This window comes from Salmo salar, chromosome 10, assembly GCF_965601325.2.
Source record: "Salmo salar chromosome 10, fSalSal1, whole genome shotgun sequence".
Taxonomy (NCBI): domain Eukaryota; kingdom Metazoa; phylum Chordata; class Actinopteri; order Salmoniformes; family Salmonidae; genus Salmo; species Salmo salar.
In genome coordinates, this window is record NC_138300.1 from 23,809,627 (window position 1) to 23,824,285 (window position 14,659).

At 41.4% G+C, this 14,659-nt stretch overlaps 1 protein-coding gene across 3 annotated transcripts in view; it reads right to left on the bottom strand.

The window, feature by feature from the left end:
- Window positions 1–14,659, bottom strand: part of LOC106613802 (guanine nucleotide-binding protein subunit alpha-11) — a 79,705-nt gene that overhangs the window by 12,453 nt on the left and 52,593 nt on the right. For 2 of the 3 annotated variants that reach the window (XM_014216424.3, XM_014216426.3), the window contains 3 exons: window positions 13,952–14,106; window positions 9,328–9,456; window positions 4,950–5,079 (listed from right to left, as the gene is read on the bottom strand). In XM_014216424.3, the coding sequence (XP_014071899.1) occupies window positions 4,950–5,079; window positions 9,328–9,456; window positions 13,952–14,106 (414 nt within the window). Of the gene's footprint in view, window positions 1–4,949; window positions 5,080–9,327; window positions 9,457–9,909; window positions 10,039–13,951; window positions 14,107–14,659 lie in introns of all 3 variants that reach the window. The other variant, XM_014216425.3, reaches the window with a different exon arrangement.

The following is a 14,659-nucleotide window of genomic DNA, read 5'->3' on the forward strand; positions in this document are numbered from 1 at the left end:
AACTATTGCCTTTTTGAGTGAACTTTGGAGAAGTCCTTTGTCCAAATTGTTGAATGCATGCAATGAAAACATTAAGACGTTGAAAGATGTTCTCTCTATTTTGGCATCTTTAAAGCTAGAGTCAGCGGGCTAACGGACAGGTTTGGTTTTGGAAAAACAGGTCAACTGTTACAAAATTGCCTTGATGTTGCAATGCTTCTCACTGAAACTGGCATTCTATATTTGTTTTCAGCAAGGAAAATGTTTCTGCCTTCTGCTCTTTAAACAAACTATGTAGCTAGCATAAACTGGGACTTAGGCCTACCAAATCTACCTTTTAAATGTGTGGCCAAATGTTCCTAGACAGCTACAGTATGAGATTTTTCTCCAGCCAAGCCTCAACACAATTGATGTAAACTAAACAACTAATTAAGATCTTTATTCTAGACTGGGGACTTCATCAAGAGCCAGTGGTCTTCTTCTGACTCAGATGTACAAGGCTTGGTCAGAAGAAAACATAACATTGAGTTATGCCTAATATGGCAATTCACATTTTTCTAAAATGAATTATTAACTTATATCAAGGCCATGCATGAAACAAGTCTTGACCTGGTGCACACATTTCTCTGTCCTCAGTTTAAATGAAGGCCTCAATCTGTAACTGACTGCTTCTAGAAAGAAAAGGAAACAACGATCAACATGAGCGAGCTACTAGTACATTTCTTTTGAAAAGTACTTGCATTTGCTTACCTTATCAAGCTTCAAGACAACACACTCACTGATCACAAAAAAAATGGTGAGAGCACCACAAACATTTCCTGGGTGTTGATGCATTCTCTTCCAACACCACAGGATAGGGGAAGGGTATTCTGCAAAAATTAAGTTTTGATGTCAAGTCAGCTTATATTGATGATACCTTAGCTGTTGTGCTAGCTAACATGCTAACACTACTGAACTGTGATGCTAGCATATTGACATGCATATTGGTATTAAAAGAAAGCAACATCTTCACCTAAAAATACAAGTGTTTAAAAATCCAACAAATCATTAGTTAGCTAGCGGGCTATTACATGAACTGCGCAAAAATATGATAGATAATGTTAGCTAGCTAATGTTAGCTAGCTAGCCAGCCAGCGGTTCTGACTTGTTGAAACAGATAAAGCAACAAAATGTGTGCTCACTCTATCCTATAAGACATTACATACATATTGCTAACTAGGCATAAATTAGCTAATGCAATTTAAAGTTTATTGGACATTTTAATTAATAAATTACACTCACCGGACAACTTCGTTAGTTAGATCACTTAGTTTCCACTTCCAACAGATTTGTCTTCTCCCCCTGACTGGTTGTCAACGGTTACTGGTATTGGAACTCGTGTGTTCATCAGAAACAACTTCTAAGTGGTGTACTACGAAGCAAGCGAGAACTACTCAGGCTTTTATAAAGCTAGACAGCTTCAGTTAGCTTCACATTCTAGGTCAGGCTTCATCCCTACTACGACGGTGGATATTGCTCATCTGCCGCTAACTCTAGCAGGCTTGTAACTGTGTGTGCATGTCGCACATGGCTAGTTGAAAGCCAAACTCTTCATTGAGACAATCAGGGTTGCCAACTCCTCAGTAAGGAAAGTAGCTATTGGCAGTCCTAAAAGTCGCTAAATGACATCACCTAATTTGCATAATTGGCCATGTGCATGTAATTGTGATGGACGCTGTAGGAGAGGGGAATAACATCGTGGGAGACACAAAAAGTGAGTAAAAACACCCTAAATATGTTTAGAACTACAAATGAACTTTCTTCTGTCGATTCTTGTTTTTTTTGTCACAATTCCAACCCTCCACCTTTATCCGGGCTTGGGACCAGCAAAAGTGACCCAAGAGAGACACTGGCGGAATTACTTATTTTTTTATTTTATTCTTCTTAATTTGGTTTGGTTTTTAACCTTATGTTCCACTTAGGAGCCTACAACAAGTCACAGTAAAACATGAACATTTTTAACCATAACATTTTTTTGTAAACAATCTAAATGGACCAAAAAGAGACAATAGAAAAAAACTGTCAATGGCAATGTGAGAAAATTATGCTAACTAGTCTGGCCCTAATTCAGGTTAATTTATTTTTATTTTTATGTAGGCCAGGGCGGGATCAGCCAGTGGCGGCTTCCCGCATGCGCGATTCATTTGCAGTCTGGACACAGAGGGGTGAGCATCTCCTGCGCTGACTGCAGCTGGGAGGGACTGCTGCGCGAGGACTGGGCCGCCTGTGAGTGCTTTGGGAAGGGGGTGGGGCCCACGGCAGCACCTGCTGCTCGTTGAGAAGAGTAAGAACGATACGTGCTTTCACGTCAGTCTCCAAAAGTCTCCAATAATGCCAGAAAAGGTCGCTAGATTTGTTGCTAGTCGCTTTTTTGAAAATTTGTCGCTAGAGGGGTCTGAATACTCGCTAAATATAGCGACAAAGTCACTAAGTTGGCAACACTGGAGACAATGCTAAAATAATCAAGCCATGGGTGAGTCAGTGCCACTTTTTCCATTTGTGCCGAAATCAAAATGAAAGAAAAGTTATCTTGCAAATTCAGCAGGCTATGGTGTGAAACAGGCTTTTAGAAGTGTGGTCTTTATTTTATTACTTATCATCATGCAGTCTTTGGTGTGATTTGGTGTATACAAGCACATTTGTATCCACTCCTATGGATAAAATAATTAAGTCAAACAAAAGTTTTACTGTGCATGAAGTTTCAAATACATTCGGTCATTACTAAATGCCTAATGCGATAGGTATTTTAACATTACTTATGTTTTAATCCCCCCAAAAACATTTGATTATATTTAAACAGTCATCTTCCTCAAATGAAGGGGATGATGACAATCTTTGCCAGAAGGAGGGAATCTGATTTCATAAATTAAGTTGGCCCCAAGTTAGCCTGACCCGGAGTGGTTAGTTCAGAGCCCTATAATACGAATGTAGTTTGAGGAGTTAACAAGGTAACTTTGGTCAACTCTGAACTGAACTTCGGATAACCGGTACCACGAAAGTGGCTCACCTTTTAGCCAGGTACATTTCTATGGCAACAAATCCTTCAGATCTAACCTCCACTAGTGACAATGAATACTGCATTATAGGTGCCATTTATAGGAAATAAAGGTGGGTTGGTGATCCGATTACTCCCATCCCCCATTCTCCAAAAAGTTCAAGAAATATGGAGTTGAAAAATGCATAATTGATGGAGTAATGTGCATCTTAGGGTTAACTGTGCTCTTGTGAGTTTAAGTCTGTGAGCAGATCTTTGGCACCATTATTTAATTACATTCTCCCTAGCAGAGAAATGCATCCAGTCTATGTGTGAGGAGGAGGGCCTGCTCTGCTGCTCCTGTGACATGTTTACTGTCAGATCAGGTAGATCCAGTGTTGAGAGCAGAGCACGAGGGTGTGGATATCTCTACCCTACCTGATACTCCGCTTTGCTCTGCCTGGCAATGTAGCCTATTGCTGTATGAAACTGTGTCTTATGACCCATCAGACAGTTTGTTGTTCCAAACCAGCTCCCTCCGATGACTAAACAGCCCGATCATATCATCGTTTTTCTATTTTCTACATTGTAGAATAATAGTGAAGACATCAAAACTATGAAATCATGTGTTAAACAAATCAAAATATATTTTATATTTGAGATTCTACAAAGTAACCACCCTTTGCCTTGAAGACAGCTTTGCACACTCTTAGCATTCTCTCAACTAGCTTCATGAGGTAGTCACCTGGAATTCATTTCAATTAACAGGTGTGCCTTGTTAAAAGTTAATTTGTGGAATTTCTTTCCTTAAGATAGCCCTACTTGGTAAAAGACCAAGTCCATGTTATGACAAGATCAGCAAAAATAAGCAAAGAGAAACGACAGTCCATCATTACTTTGAGACATAGTCAGTCAATCTGGAAAATTTCAAGAACTTTTAAAGTTTCCTCAAGTGCAGTCGCAAAAACCATCAAACGCTATGATGAAACTGGCTCTCATGAGGACCGCCACAGGAAAGGAAGACCCAGAATTACCTCTGCTGCAGAGGATAAGTTCATTAGAGTTACCAGCCTCAGAAATTGCAGCCCAAATAAATGCTTCAGAGTTCAAGTAACAGTCACATCAACTGTTCGGAGGAGACTGGGTGAATCAGGCCTTCATGGTTGAATTTCTGCAAAGAAATCACAACTAAAGGACACCAATAAGAAGAAGAGACTTTCTTGGGCCAAGAAACACAAGTAATAGACATTAGACCAGTGGGAATCTGTCCTTTTGTCTGATGAGTTTAGTAGGACTATCATTTGTTTTTCAACAGGACAATGACCGAACACACTTCCAGGCTGTATGAGGGCTATTCGACCAAGAGAGTGAATGAGTGCTGCATCAGATGAGCTGGCCTCCACAATCACCCGACCTCAACCCAATTGAGATGGTGCTCAGCATATGTGGGAAATCCTTCGAGACTGTTGGAAAAGCATTCCAGGTGAAGCTGGTTGAGAGAATGCTAAGAGTGTGCAAAGCTGTCAAGGCAAAGGGTGGCTACTTTGAAGATTCTAAAATATAAAACATATTTTCATTTGTTTAACACTTTTTTGGTTACTACATGATTCCATATGTGTTATTTAATAGTTTTGACATCTTATTTGTATTATTTTACTTATTTGTACTATTTTCTACATTGTAGAATAACAAAGAACCCTGGAATGTGTAGGTGTCTCCAAACTTTTGACTGGTACTGTAGGTTCGTTTTGCTCCCATCAGAACTCTGCTAGGCGAATTGAACGTCTGTGCTCTCATACTACCTTAAAATACATTTGCTTGATGAACGAGAAAAAAGCGTCAATATTACTGTTTGTCCCTCTTGAAATGCTGTATCAACATAGCCAGTACACTTCCTCAAATTAGTCAGAATACATCTATGATCATTAAAGAAATGTTTGTGCACGTTTCATCTCACCTCGTTGTCAGACTCAACCAAGACCTGGTCATACTCGCTGAGGGCCACCAGGAACATGATGGACGTGACGTTCTCAAAGCAGTGGATCCACTTCCTCCTCTCTGACCTCTGACCCCCTACATCCACCATCCTGATTGGACAGGAGGATGGAGAGATGAAGGGCAGAGAATTATACAAAATTAGGCTCAACTCAGGCTTTGATGCCATGTAAAAAAATAAATTGGTGTTAACTACGGCATCTAACTAAATAAATTGGTCAAAGTAAAGGAGACTGTAGGTTAGTCCTGTTATCTTTTAGGATTCATAATGCCCAATATCTAGCAATGAGGATGGCTAACTGTCATACAAAGCAAACATAAAATGGATATCAGGGAATTAAAAGGATTGTTACATTTGGAATTACTGCACTTTAGGTACAGTTGAGAATAGCACTTATAATGCAAAAAAACAACATCAGTGCAAAGAAGCATTCAAACACACGGCTATATGGAAAACATGACCAGGTGAACATTATGTTCCTTTCTGGTCAGAGGCCTCATTTATAACAGTTGCATACATTTCACACAAAGTGTACAAAAATATTGATTTCTATAAACTTGACGCACGCCATACATACGCGTTTCCTGTTATAAAATCCGACCTGTCATAAAACTGTTTACGCGTGAACGAGCATTGAAACCATGCCTAGAAAACACCTCCATTCAACATTTATGGTGAAAATAATGCCCTTGATATGCTGTATAATTTGGAACTATTGGAATTAGGCTATAGCATGCAAAAGACAAATTGTTGTTCAATATTTTGTTTATCAATAGATTGGGTTTCAATGTCCTGCCTTTGTATAAACTCAGATTAAATAGGCAATGATGTCATGCTCATATCGCACAGCAATACTGTAGCCTATCCATAGTGTCAAATATTTTACATAAGCCTATTTACAGGCTTGGCAGAATGTTTACATTTTTATAAGTAATTTGCTTTATCTAGAAAAGGACTGTCTCCATTTCTTAATGAGAAAACAATGGCAAATTGTCGTGGACTTGTCAGCAGAACGTTTGAATTCAAAAATGTTTTGCATAGACTTTCCCCCCCAACCTTAATATATGATGGATTGCCCGCGAATTCTGAAACATTGTAGGGCAGGCTACAATTTTTTAAAAATCAATAATTACATTACTTACAGTAGTTCGATGTATTTCGCGTGTTTTTATTCCACTTTACTTTTTTAATATTTTTTAATAATAGGCCTACTACTGCATTTCTGGGAAAGAGAATCAAGAAATGCATTTCAATGTACTTGGGAGTGTGACAAACTTGAAACATAGGCCTACTTCAATGTAAAATATCAGCTGTTAAATTCAACTGTATACCTTGTATTATAAACCGCACTGCCTATGATATTGTAAAACTTGAAATACATATTGTCAGCCTATCTATTTACTAGATCCAATTAAATGAGATGCACATGGTCATTTGTTTTATGACCCAACACGGGAACATACACCCATCACTGCCAGAGCTCCTTCAGGAACATACACCCATCACTACCAGAGCTCCTTCAGGAACATACACCCATCACTACCAGAGCTCCTTCAGGAACATACACCCATCACTGCCAGAGCTCCTTCAGGAACATACACCCATCACTACCAGAGCTCCTTCGGGAACATAAACCCATCACTACCAGAGCTCCTTCAGGAACATACACCCATCACTACCAGAGCTCCTTCGGGAACATACACCCATCACTACCAGAGCTCCTTCAGGAACATACACCCATCACTACCAGAGCTCCTTCAGGAACATACACCCATCACTACACCCATCACTACCAGAGCTCCTTCAGGAACATAAAGCCATCACTACCAGAGCTCCTTCAGGAACATAAAGCCATCACTACCAGAGCTCCTTCGGGAAAATACACCCATCACTACCAGAGCTCCTTCAGGAACATACACCCATCACTACCAGAAAAGGTGAGAAATCTATTCTGCAATGGTTATGAATTGATTTAATTTTTTTTAAAGATTCCTATGTCTAATTATTTTAGACAAATAAATCTGAAACATGAATGGTTGCATTCTTGTTAATCTGTGTTTATGAATAAGCTTCTCGTCATATCCCCAATTTGCACAAAATACTTACTTGCCAGTTTGCAATACAATATTTCAACAACTAGCAGATGTGCGTACGCATGGTCTAAAGTTTGCAGGGAGGTGAGCACATTCTCATGTCAAGTACATTTTTTATAAATGCCAATTTTTGCATGAAAACTGGCGCATGCACATTTTGGGGTATACTTTGTATGGATGCAAGGTTTATAAATGAGGCCCCAGGATTGTCAGTTGGGCAGTTATATGTTATCATGTGAGAATTAAATATACTGTACATATAACATGCATTATCCTGTCAATAACTCAACTCAATAACAATTCAGTTTGATAACTTCTTATGCACTGATGTAACATGCAGTACAGTCAATCAAAGGTGCAAGGAGGGGTTAAACGGCCCAAGTTGAACCAAAAAGGAAAGAAGAGAAAAATGTGCACTGTGCAGAGCCATATCCCTCTTCCAGCCCATTCCCAGCTAAGTGGATGCAGATGTGCCATTGAGGCCAGATCGGCAAGGAATTCGCCCGCTTGGAAGCAGCACCTAGTCAGCCAGTGACTGTTCAGATTCAGAGCACAAGCCTAGCAGCAGTGTGGGGAGGTAGGCCAGCGGCGAGGAGAGGGGATAAGAGGGGAGATGGAGAGGATACAGATGTGGAAGGAAAGAATATAGAGAGAAGGAAAAAGTGGGAAAGCAGAGGGCACCTCGATGATGGCTGCCATGATCGCTCGTCACAGATCAAGCAGGAGTACAGAGTGAAGGCAAGGATTTGGGAATTCCGCTAGTTGTTTTCCAAACATTATTTTCATGGATATGATTGAATTTTGCATCCATAAATAATCTGATCCATCAATTCAGAAATCCTCCTGTTTTCCAACAATGATTTTGTTGAATGAAGAGATCTATTAGCCTATATCCATGTTATTAGAGGAGGATCAGGGCTTTGTTTCTTTCCTAGCGAGCACCAGCTACCTCCGTCTGTCCCTGGCTGGCGCTTCTGCGAAGTGAGAAGAGGGGCGTTGATAAATGGGGGCCTCTAGGAGCGCCTGCCTAGAATTAAGCTCCTTCACGTCAGCTGACCTCCTTTCCTGTAGCAGGGATGAGTGACCTACTTAGCAGGATAAGCTCTCCTATGGAGGATGAGCCCAGAGAAATAATGACATTCTCAACCACTTCAAAAGGCAATTGAGAGGGAAGGGCTGCGGCCAAACGCAAAAGACATGCATGCTTGTCCTCATGAACGCCTGCCTTGTGCAGCTGCTGCAAGTAGCGTGTGACACCCCCTCATTCTCACAAGGGGTTGGGGTGGAGAGGGGCTCCTTACATCACAAGTCTCTACCGATCTGACTAGCTAAATATTCTCAATGACATTTAATTGCGGATTCTCTGGGTTCTTTCTCCAATCCTGAATATCTCTGTAATATTTTATTATATATGCTGCATGTCCTTAAATACTGCTGTAGTGATTCCCAGCCTATTCGTCCATCCAGTAGCAGCAGTAGGATGGATAGTTGGAGAGATAATCTTGAGTCCAACCTCATTCTGAGCCTGGGAGTTATTTCTAGTGCTGCCGCGCGTAGGAAGGGCTGACATGCTGGCTTCCTATTGATTTGCACACTTTTGTAAATGCTCCCGTTCACCGGATCCATCTCTCAATCTCCTCAACATCATCCTCTTTGAGGAGGAGGGAGCCAATCTACACCATGGTGCCCAGTGATCAGTCTCTTCCCCTGGCCACATCCAGGACGACTCCCAACTCCTCTCTGCTTTGCTGTCCTGGCCCAGACTACAGTAATAGGCAGAATGGCTGGTTGTCATACTGATAGCAGACTAGTTACAGTCCTGGAGTAAACGGTTTCTCAACATCCCTGTTATGACTAATGCTTCAGATGACTAGCTGACATTTAGCTCATCATTCTACTTCATCCAGTATTGTACCATTCAAAGCAAGGGGCTGAGGTGTCATTCAGTGTACATCTTGAGGATCACATAGCAACAGTTGATGGGCCTGAGACTATGATGGGAGGGTAAAAACTGGAGATCAAAGCAACATTGATGAATGAAATGAAGCATCAGGTGATATTTGTTTATGTTGATCTTGTGAGGGAGAGGATGATCTCCAGTCATACAATCAATAGCACATAGAGTGGTCAATGTTCTCAGATGTGATCACACAACGCAGTCAACATGAATATTGAAACAATTTGTTATTTCATAGTGAAAACAAAACACTTAGGTAGGGGAGTTAAAAGTGTGAATGTCTTTCTACCTGAAAATGATGCTTTGCAAGTCGAAAGGGTATTCAATGATCCCTGTGGTGGGGATGCGAACCCTAAGAACATCTTGTTGGGTTGGTAGATAGTTTGGTTCGGCAATACGATCCAGATCGCTTAGATAGCTAGAGACGGGGAGAGAGAGAAAGGCAGGATCGACAAAAGAGAGAGAGAGAGAGTGAAGCATGACGGGAGAACCCATTCCTGAGAGCCCTGGGGGTTGACACTTCACCTGCCACCTCTAGCACCCACCATCTCTCAGAATGTTAGTACAGTCCCTGATGGCATTGCTCAGAGATTTTACTGTAACTTTTCCCTTTGCACCTTAATTCTATTGGGTTCAAATTGAGGCAGTCCGGAAGTCCAATAAGATATGGACTAAAGACCCTCCCATCTTTCTCAATTTTTGGTTGTAGTTAGTAGTTGTGATTTGTCCTCAGACAGCCTCAGAGCTGCTGATCGTGAGTTAGGAGTCTCAGAAAGTGTGCTACCAGGACCCAGGGCTGTGCGGCCAGTAGCAGTGGCAGGCGGTGGAGACAGTACAGTGGCGAGGTAGAGGCAGCACTTCACACCAGTACCTGAAGATTACATTCTCCAGGTCAAAAGGGTACTCAATGATGCCAGTAGTGGGCACTCGAACCCGCAGCACATCCTGCTGAGTGGGCACGTACCCCGCGGTCACTATTCGCTCTAAATTTGTAAGGTAACTGTGGAATGAAGGGGGACACATCACACGTGTGTGCCTGATGCTGCACAAATCACCTGCACACATGCATAGAGAAACAAACAGGCATACACACCATCTCCTTCTCATGCACACAGAACTACACACAGCAAATTTGGACTGTTTCCACATTTTGTTACATTACAGCCTTATTCTAAAATGAATGAAATAACACATTTTCCTCAATATACACACAATTCCCCATAATGACAAAGCGAAAACAGGTTTAGAAATTTTGACAAATGTATAAAAAAAAAACAGAAATACCTTTACATAAGTATTCAGACCCTTTGCTATGAGACTTGAAATTGAGCTCATGTGCATCCTGTTTCCATTGATCATCCCTGAGATGTTTCTACAACTTGGAGTCCACCTGTGGTAAATTCAATTGATTGGACATGATTTGGAAAGGCACACACCTGCCTTTATAAAGGTCCCACAGTTGACAGTGCATGTCAGAGCAAAAACCAAGACATAAGGTCGAAGGAATTGTCCCGTAGAGCTCTGAGACAGGATTGTGTCGAGGAAAAGGTCTGGGGAAGGGTACCAAAAATGTCTGCAGCATTAAAGGTCCACAAGAACAGTGGCCTCCATCATTCTTAAAATGGAAGAAGCCTTCCAGAAGGACAACCATCTCTGCAGCACTCCACCAAATCAGGCCTTTATGGTAGTGGCCAGACGGAAGCAACTCCTCAGTAAAAGGCACGACAGCCCACTTGGAGTTTGCAAAAAGGCACCTAAAGGCCCTCAGACCATGAGAAAATAAGATTCTCTGGTGTGATGAAACCAAGATTGAACCCTAAGCGCCACGTCTGGAGGAAACCTGTCACCATCCCTACGGTGTAGCATGGTGGTGGCAGCATCATGCTGTGGGGATGTTTTTCAGCAGCAGGGACTGGGAAAGTAGAGAGATCCTTGATGAAAACTTACTCCAGAGCACTCAGGACCTCAGACTAGGGAGAAGGTTAATCTTCCAACAAGTCAATGACCCTAAGCACACAGCCAAGACAACAAAGGAGTGGCTTCGGGACAAGTCTCTCAATGTCCTTGAGTTGCCCAGCCAGAGCCTGGACTTGAACCCGATCGAACAACTCTGGAGAGACCTGACCTGAAAAGAGCTGTGCAGCAACGCTCCCCATCAAACCTGACAGAGCTTGAGAGAATCTGCAGAGAATGGGAGTAACTCCCCAAATACAGATGTGCAAAGCTTGTAGCATCATACCCAAGAAGACTCAAGGCTGTAATCACTGCCCAATGTGCTTCAATAAAGTACTGAGTAAAGGGTCTTAATACTTATGTAAATGTAATATATTTTTTTATTATTATTTGCAAAAACTTCTAAAAACCTGTTTTTGTATTGTCATTATGGGGTATTGTGTATAGATTGATGAGGTAATCATTTTTTAAATCCATTTTAGATTAAGGCTGTAACGTAACAAAATGTGGAAAAAGTCAAGGGGTGTGAATACTTTCCGTATGCACTGTACATATACATTTCTAAACAAACTGTTAGTAGTTATAATAACTCACACAAGCCTAGGTGCCAGACCTTTTCTGCATTCAACAAGGCTACATGGCTGCCTTGCCATTACAACATTAAGCTGGCTAGAGCAGAGACAGACTGGCACTCAGGTTCATAGTTCACAGTGTGATGAAGCTGAATATGGACAAGACCTGATAACACGATCAAGTAACCTGGCAGGTAATGTACTCCTCCATGAACTAACAATAGGCAGTTTTGGTTTGTAACAATTATCACTAACCGTAGTTTGGGGAGAAAATGTTAAACGGAAGATGACTAGTAGCGAAAAACATGACAGTTAAAGCACACGTCCTAAAATGGTACTTGTAAAAAAACATTTGGGTTCATTTTTACAGTCCTGACTCCTGATAACATTCAGAGTCATACAAATATAGAGTAGTCTAATCACTACATTGACTGAGAGTCATTTTACTTACTTTGCCTTTTAGGGCTGAATAAATCCTGATCTACATCTACATAACAAACATGGCATTCGGGCCTCCGTAGGTTAGTTCAAATAGAACTAAGGTGGAGCAGGATGAGAAATGTTGCCGTCTGTTCTCTCCCTCATTGTTTTTCTTTCTCCCTCTTTCTTTTGGTCTCCCTAGCTATCAATTTCTCGAACCACTACAGCGGCTTGCGAAAGTATTCACCCCCTTGTCATTTTTCCTGTTTTGTTGCCTTACAACCTGAAATTAATGTAAAAAAAAAAATTTGGGGGGGGGGGGGGGGGGTAGTATCATTGGATTTACACCACATGCCTAACACTTCGAAGATGACAAATATTTTTTGAATAGTTATGCACGCTCAAGTTTTCACCCCCCTAAAGTCAATACATTGTAGAGCCACCTTTTGCAGCAATTACAGCTGCAAGTCTCTTGGGGTATGTCTCTATAAGCTAGGCACATCTAGCTACTGGGATTTTTGCTCATTCAAGGCAAAACTGCTCCAGATCCTTCAAGTTGGATGGGTTCCGCTGGTGTACAGCAATCTTTAAATCATACCACAGATTCTCAATTGGATTGAAGTCTGGGCTTTAACTAGGCCATTCCAAGACATTTAAATGTTTCCCCTTAAACCACTCAAGTGTTGCTTTAGCAGTATGCTTAGGGTCATTGTCCTGCTGGAAGGCGAACCTTCGTCCCAGTCTCAAATCTCTGGAAGACAAACCGGTTTCCCTCAAGAATTTCCCTGTATTTAACGCCATCCATCATTCCTTCAATTCTGACCAGTTTCCCTGTCCCTGCTGATGAAAAACATCCCAACAGCATGCTGGTGCCACCACCATGCTTCACTGTGGGGATGGTGTTCTCGGGGTGATGAGAGGTGTTGGGTTTGCACCAGACATAGCGTTTTCCTTGATGGGCAAAAAGCTACATTTTTGTTTCATCTGAACAGAGTACCTTCTTCCATATGTTGTTTGGGGAGTCCCCCACATACCTTTTGGCGAACACCAAACATGTTTGATTATTTTTTTTCTTTAATTGCTTTTTTTCTGGCCACTCTTCCGTAAAGCCCAGCTCTGTGGCGTGTACAGCTTAAAGTGGTCCTATGGACAGATAAACCAATCTCCACTGTGGAGCTTTGCAGCTCCTTCAGGTTTATCTTTGATCTCTTTGTTGGCTTGGATTAATGCCCTCCTTGCCTGGTCCGTGAGTTTTGGTGGGCAGCCCTCACTTGGCAGGTTTGTTGTGTTGCCATATTCTTTCCATTTTTTAATAATGGATTTAATGGTGCTCCGTGGGATGTTCAAAGTTTGATATTTTTTTATAGCCCAACCCTGATCTGTACTTCTCCACAACTTTGTCCCGTTTTGGAGAGCTCCTTGGTCTTCATGGGTGCCGTTTGCTTGGTGGTGCCCCTTGCTAAGTGGTGTTGCAGATTATGGGGCCTTTTGGAACTGGTGTATATATACTGAGATCATGCGACACTTAAATAAAGTCCACCTGTGTACAATCTAACTAATTATGTGACTTCTGAAGGTAATTGGTTGCACCAGATCTTATTTAGGGGCTTCATAGCAAAGGGGGTGAATACATATTCACGCACCACTTTTCAGTTTTGAATTTTTTTGAATTTATTGAAACAAGTTAGTGTCGTCATTTCACTTCACCAATTTGGACTATTTTGTGTATGTCCATTACATAAAATCCAAATAAAAATCCATTCAAATTAGTTTGTAATACAACAAGAGGAAAAATGCCAAGTGGGATGAATACTTCTGCAGGGCACTGTATTTATCAGACAGAGATGATATTCACTACTGTGATAACTCATCAACCTAAAAAGAAATAAAAACATTTTCAATCTCTCTCGTTCTAACTCTTCTCAAACCACTGTAGCAGCTGTGTGTGTATGCCAGGAGTAGACTTACTATTTGGTGGAGTCCGAGAGCTGATATTCACGCCTACGGTCATAGGCCTCCTGGATGCCAGGGTCTGTCCACAGCATCTTTATTGCACTGATGTAGGGCTGTTCAAAAGAACACACCTTCTCCACGTCCACCTCGCGCACCAGCAGCGCATTGGACTGAGGGAGGAACAGGGGAAAGATGACAACAGGTCAGGAACATGGAAGGAATGGTGGATGGCGGAAAGCGTCACCCACATTTACTGTAACAATATTCCACAATCATTTTGTAATATCTTTATTCAGATCGAAAGTATACAGTACAAGTTAGGACATATAATTTCAGATTATTTGCTTCAACAGTGATGTTAAGGGAAGATAAGGTTATGTTATACTGACAGAATGTTCTCGATATGATTTAGGGCTAGACAGACTAGTCTTTCAGTCGAAACATCCAGGCTTCTCCTAAGCAGTGACTTAGCATCCTTACCAGGACAGAACGTTTTGGAGTATTAGTCCATTGTGTTTTATGACATGGTTTACAGCCACTTTTATGGTCTATTTGAATTTGGTTTGCATTTGATGATGCAGACATAAGATGTGGCTGGACAATTAAATGCTGAGATTGCCAGCCAATAACATTTGCCAGTTAGCTGTCCTATGACTGGATGAGAATTCAGACAATGCCAGAAGTTAGTAGTCTGTAGCTGATTTTGGTGGAGTATTCATGGCC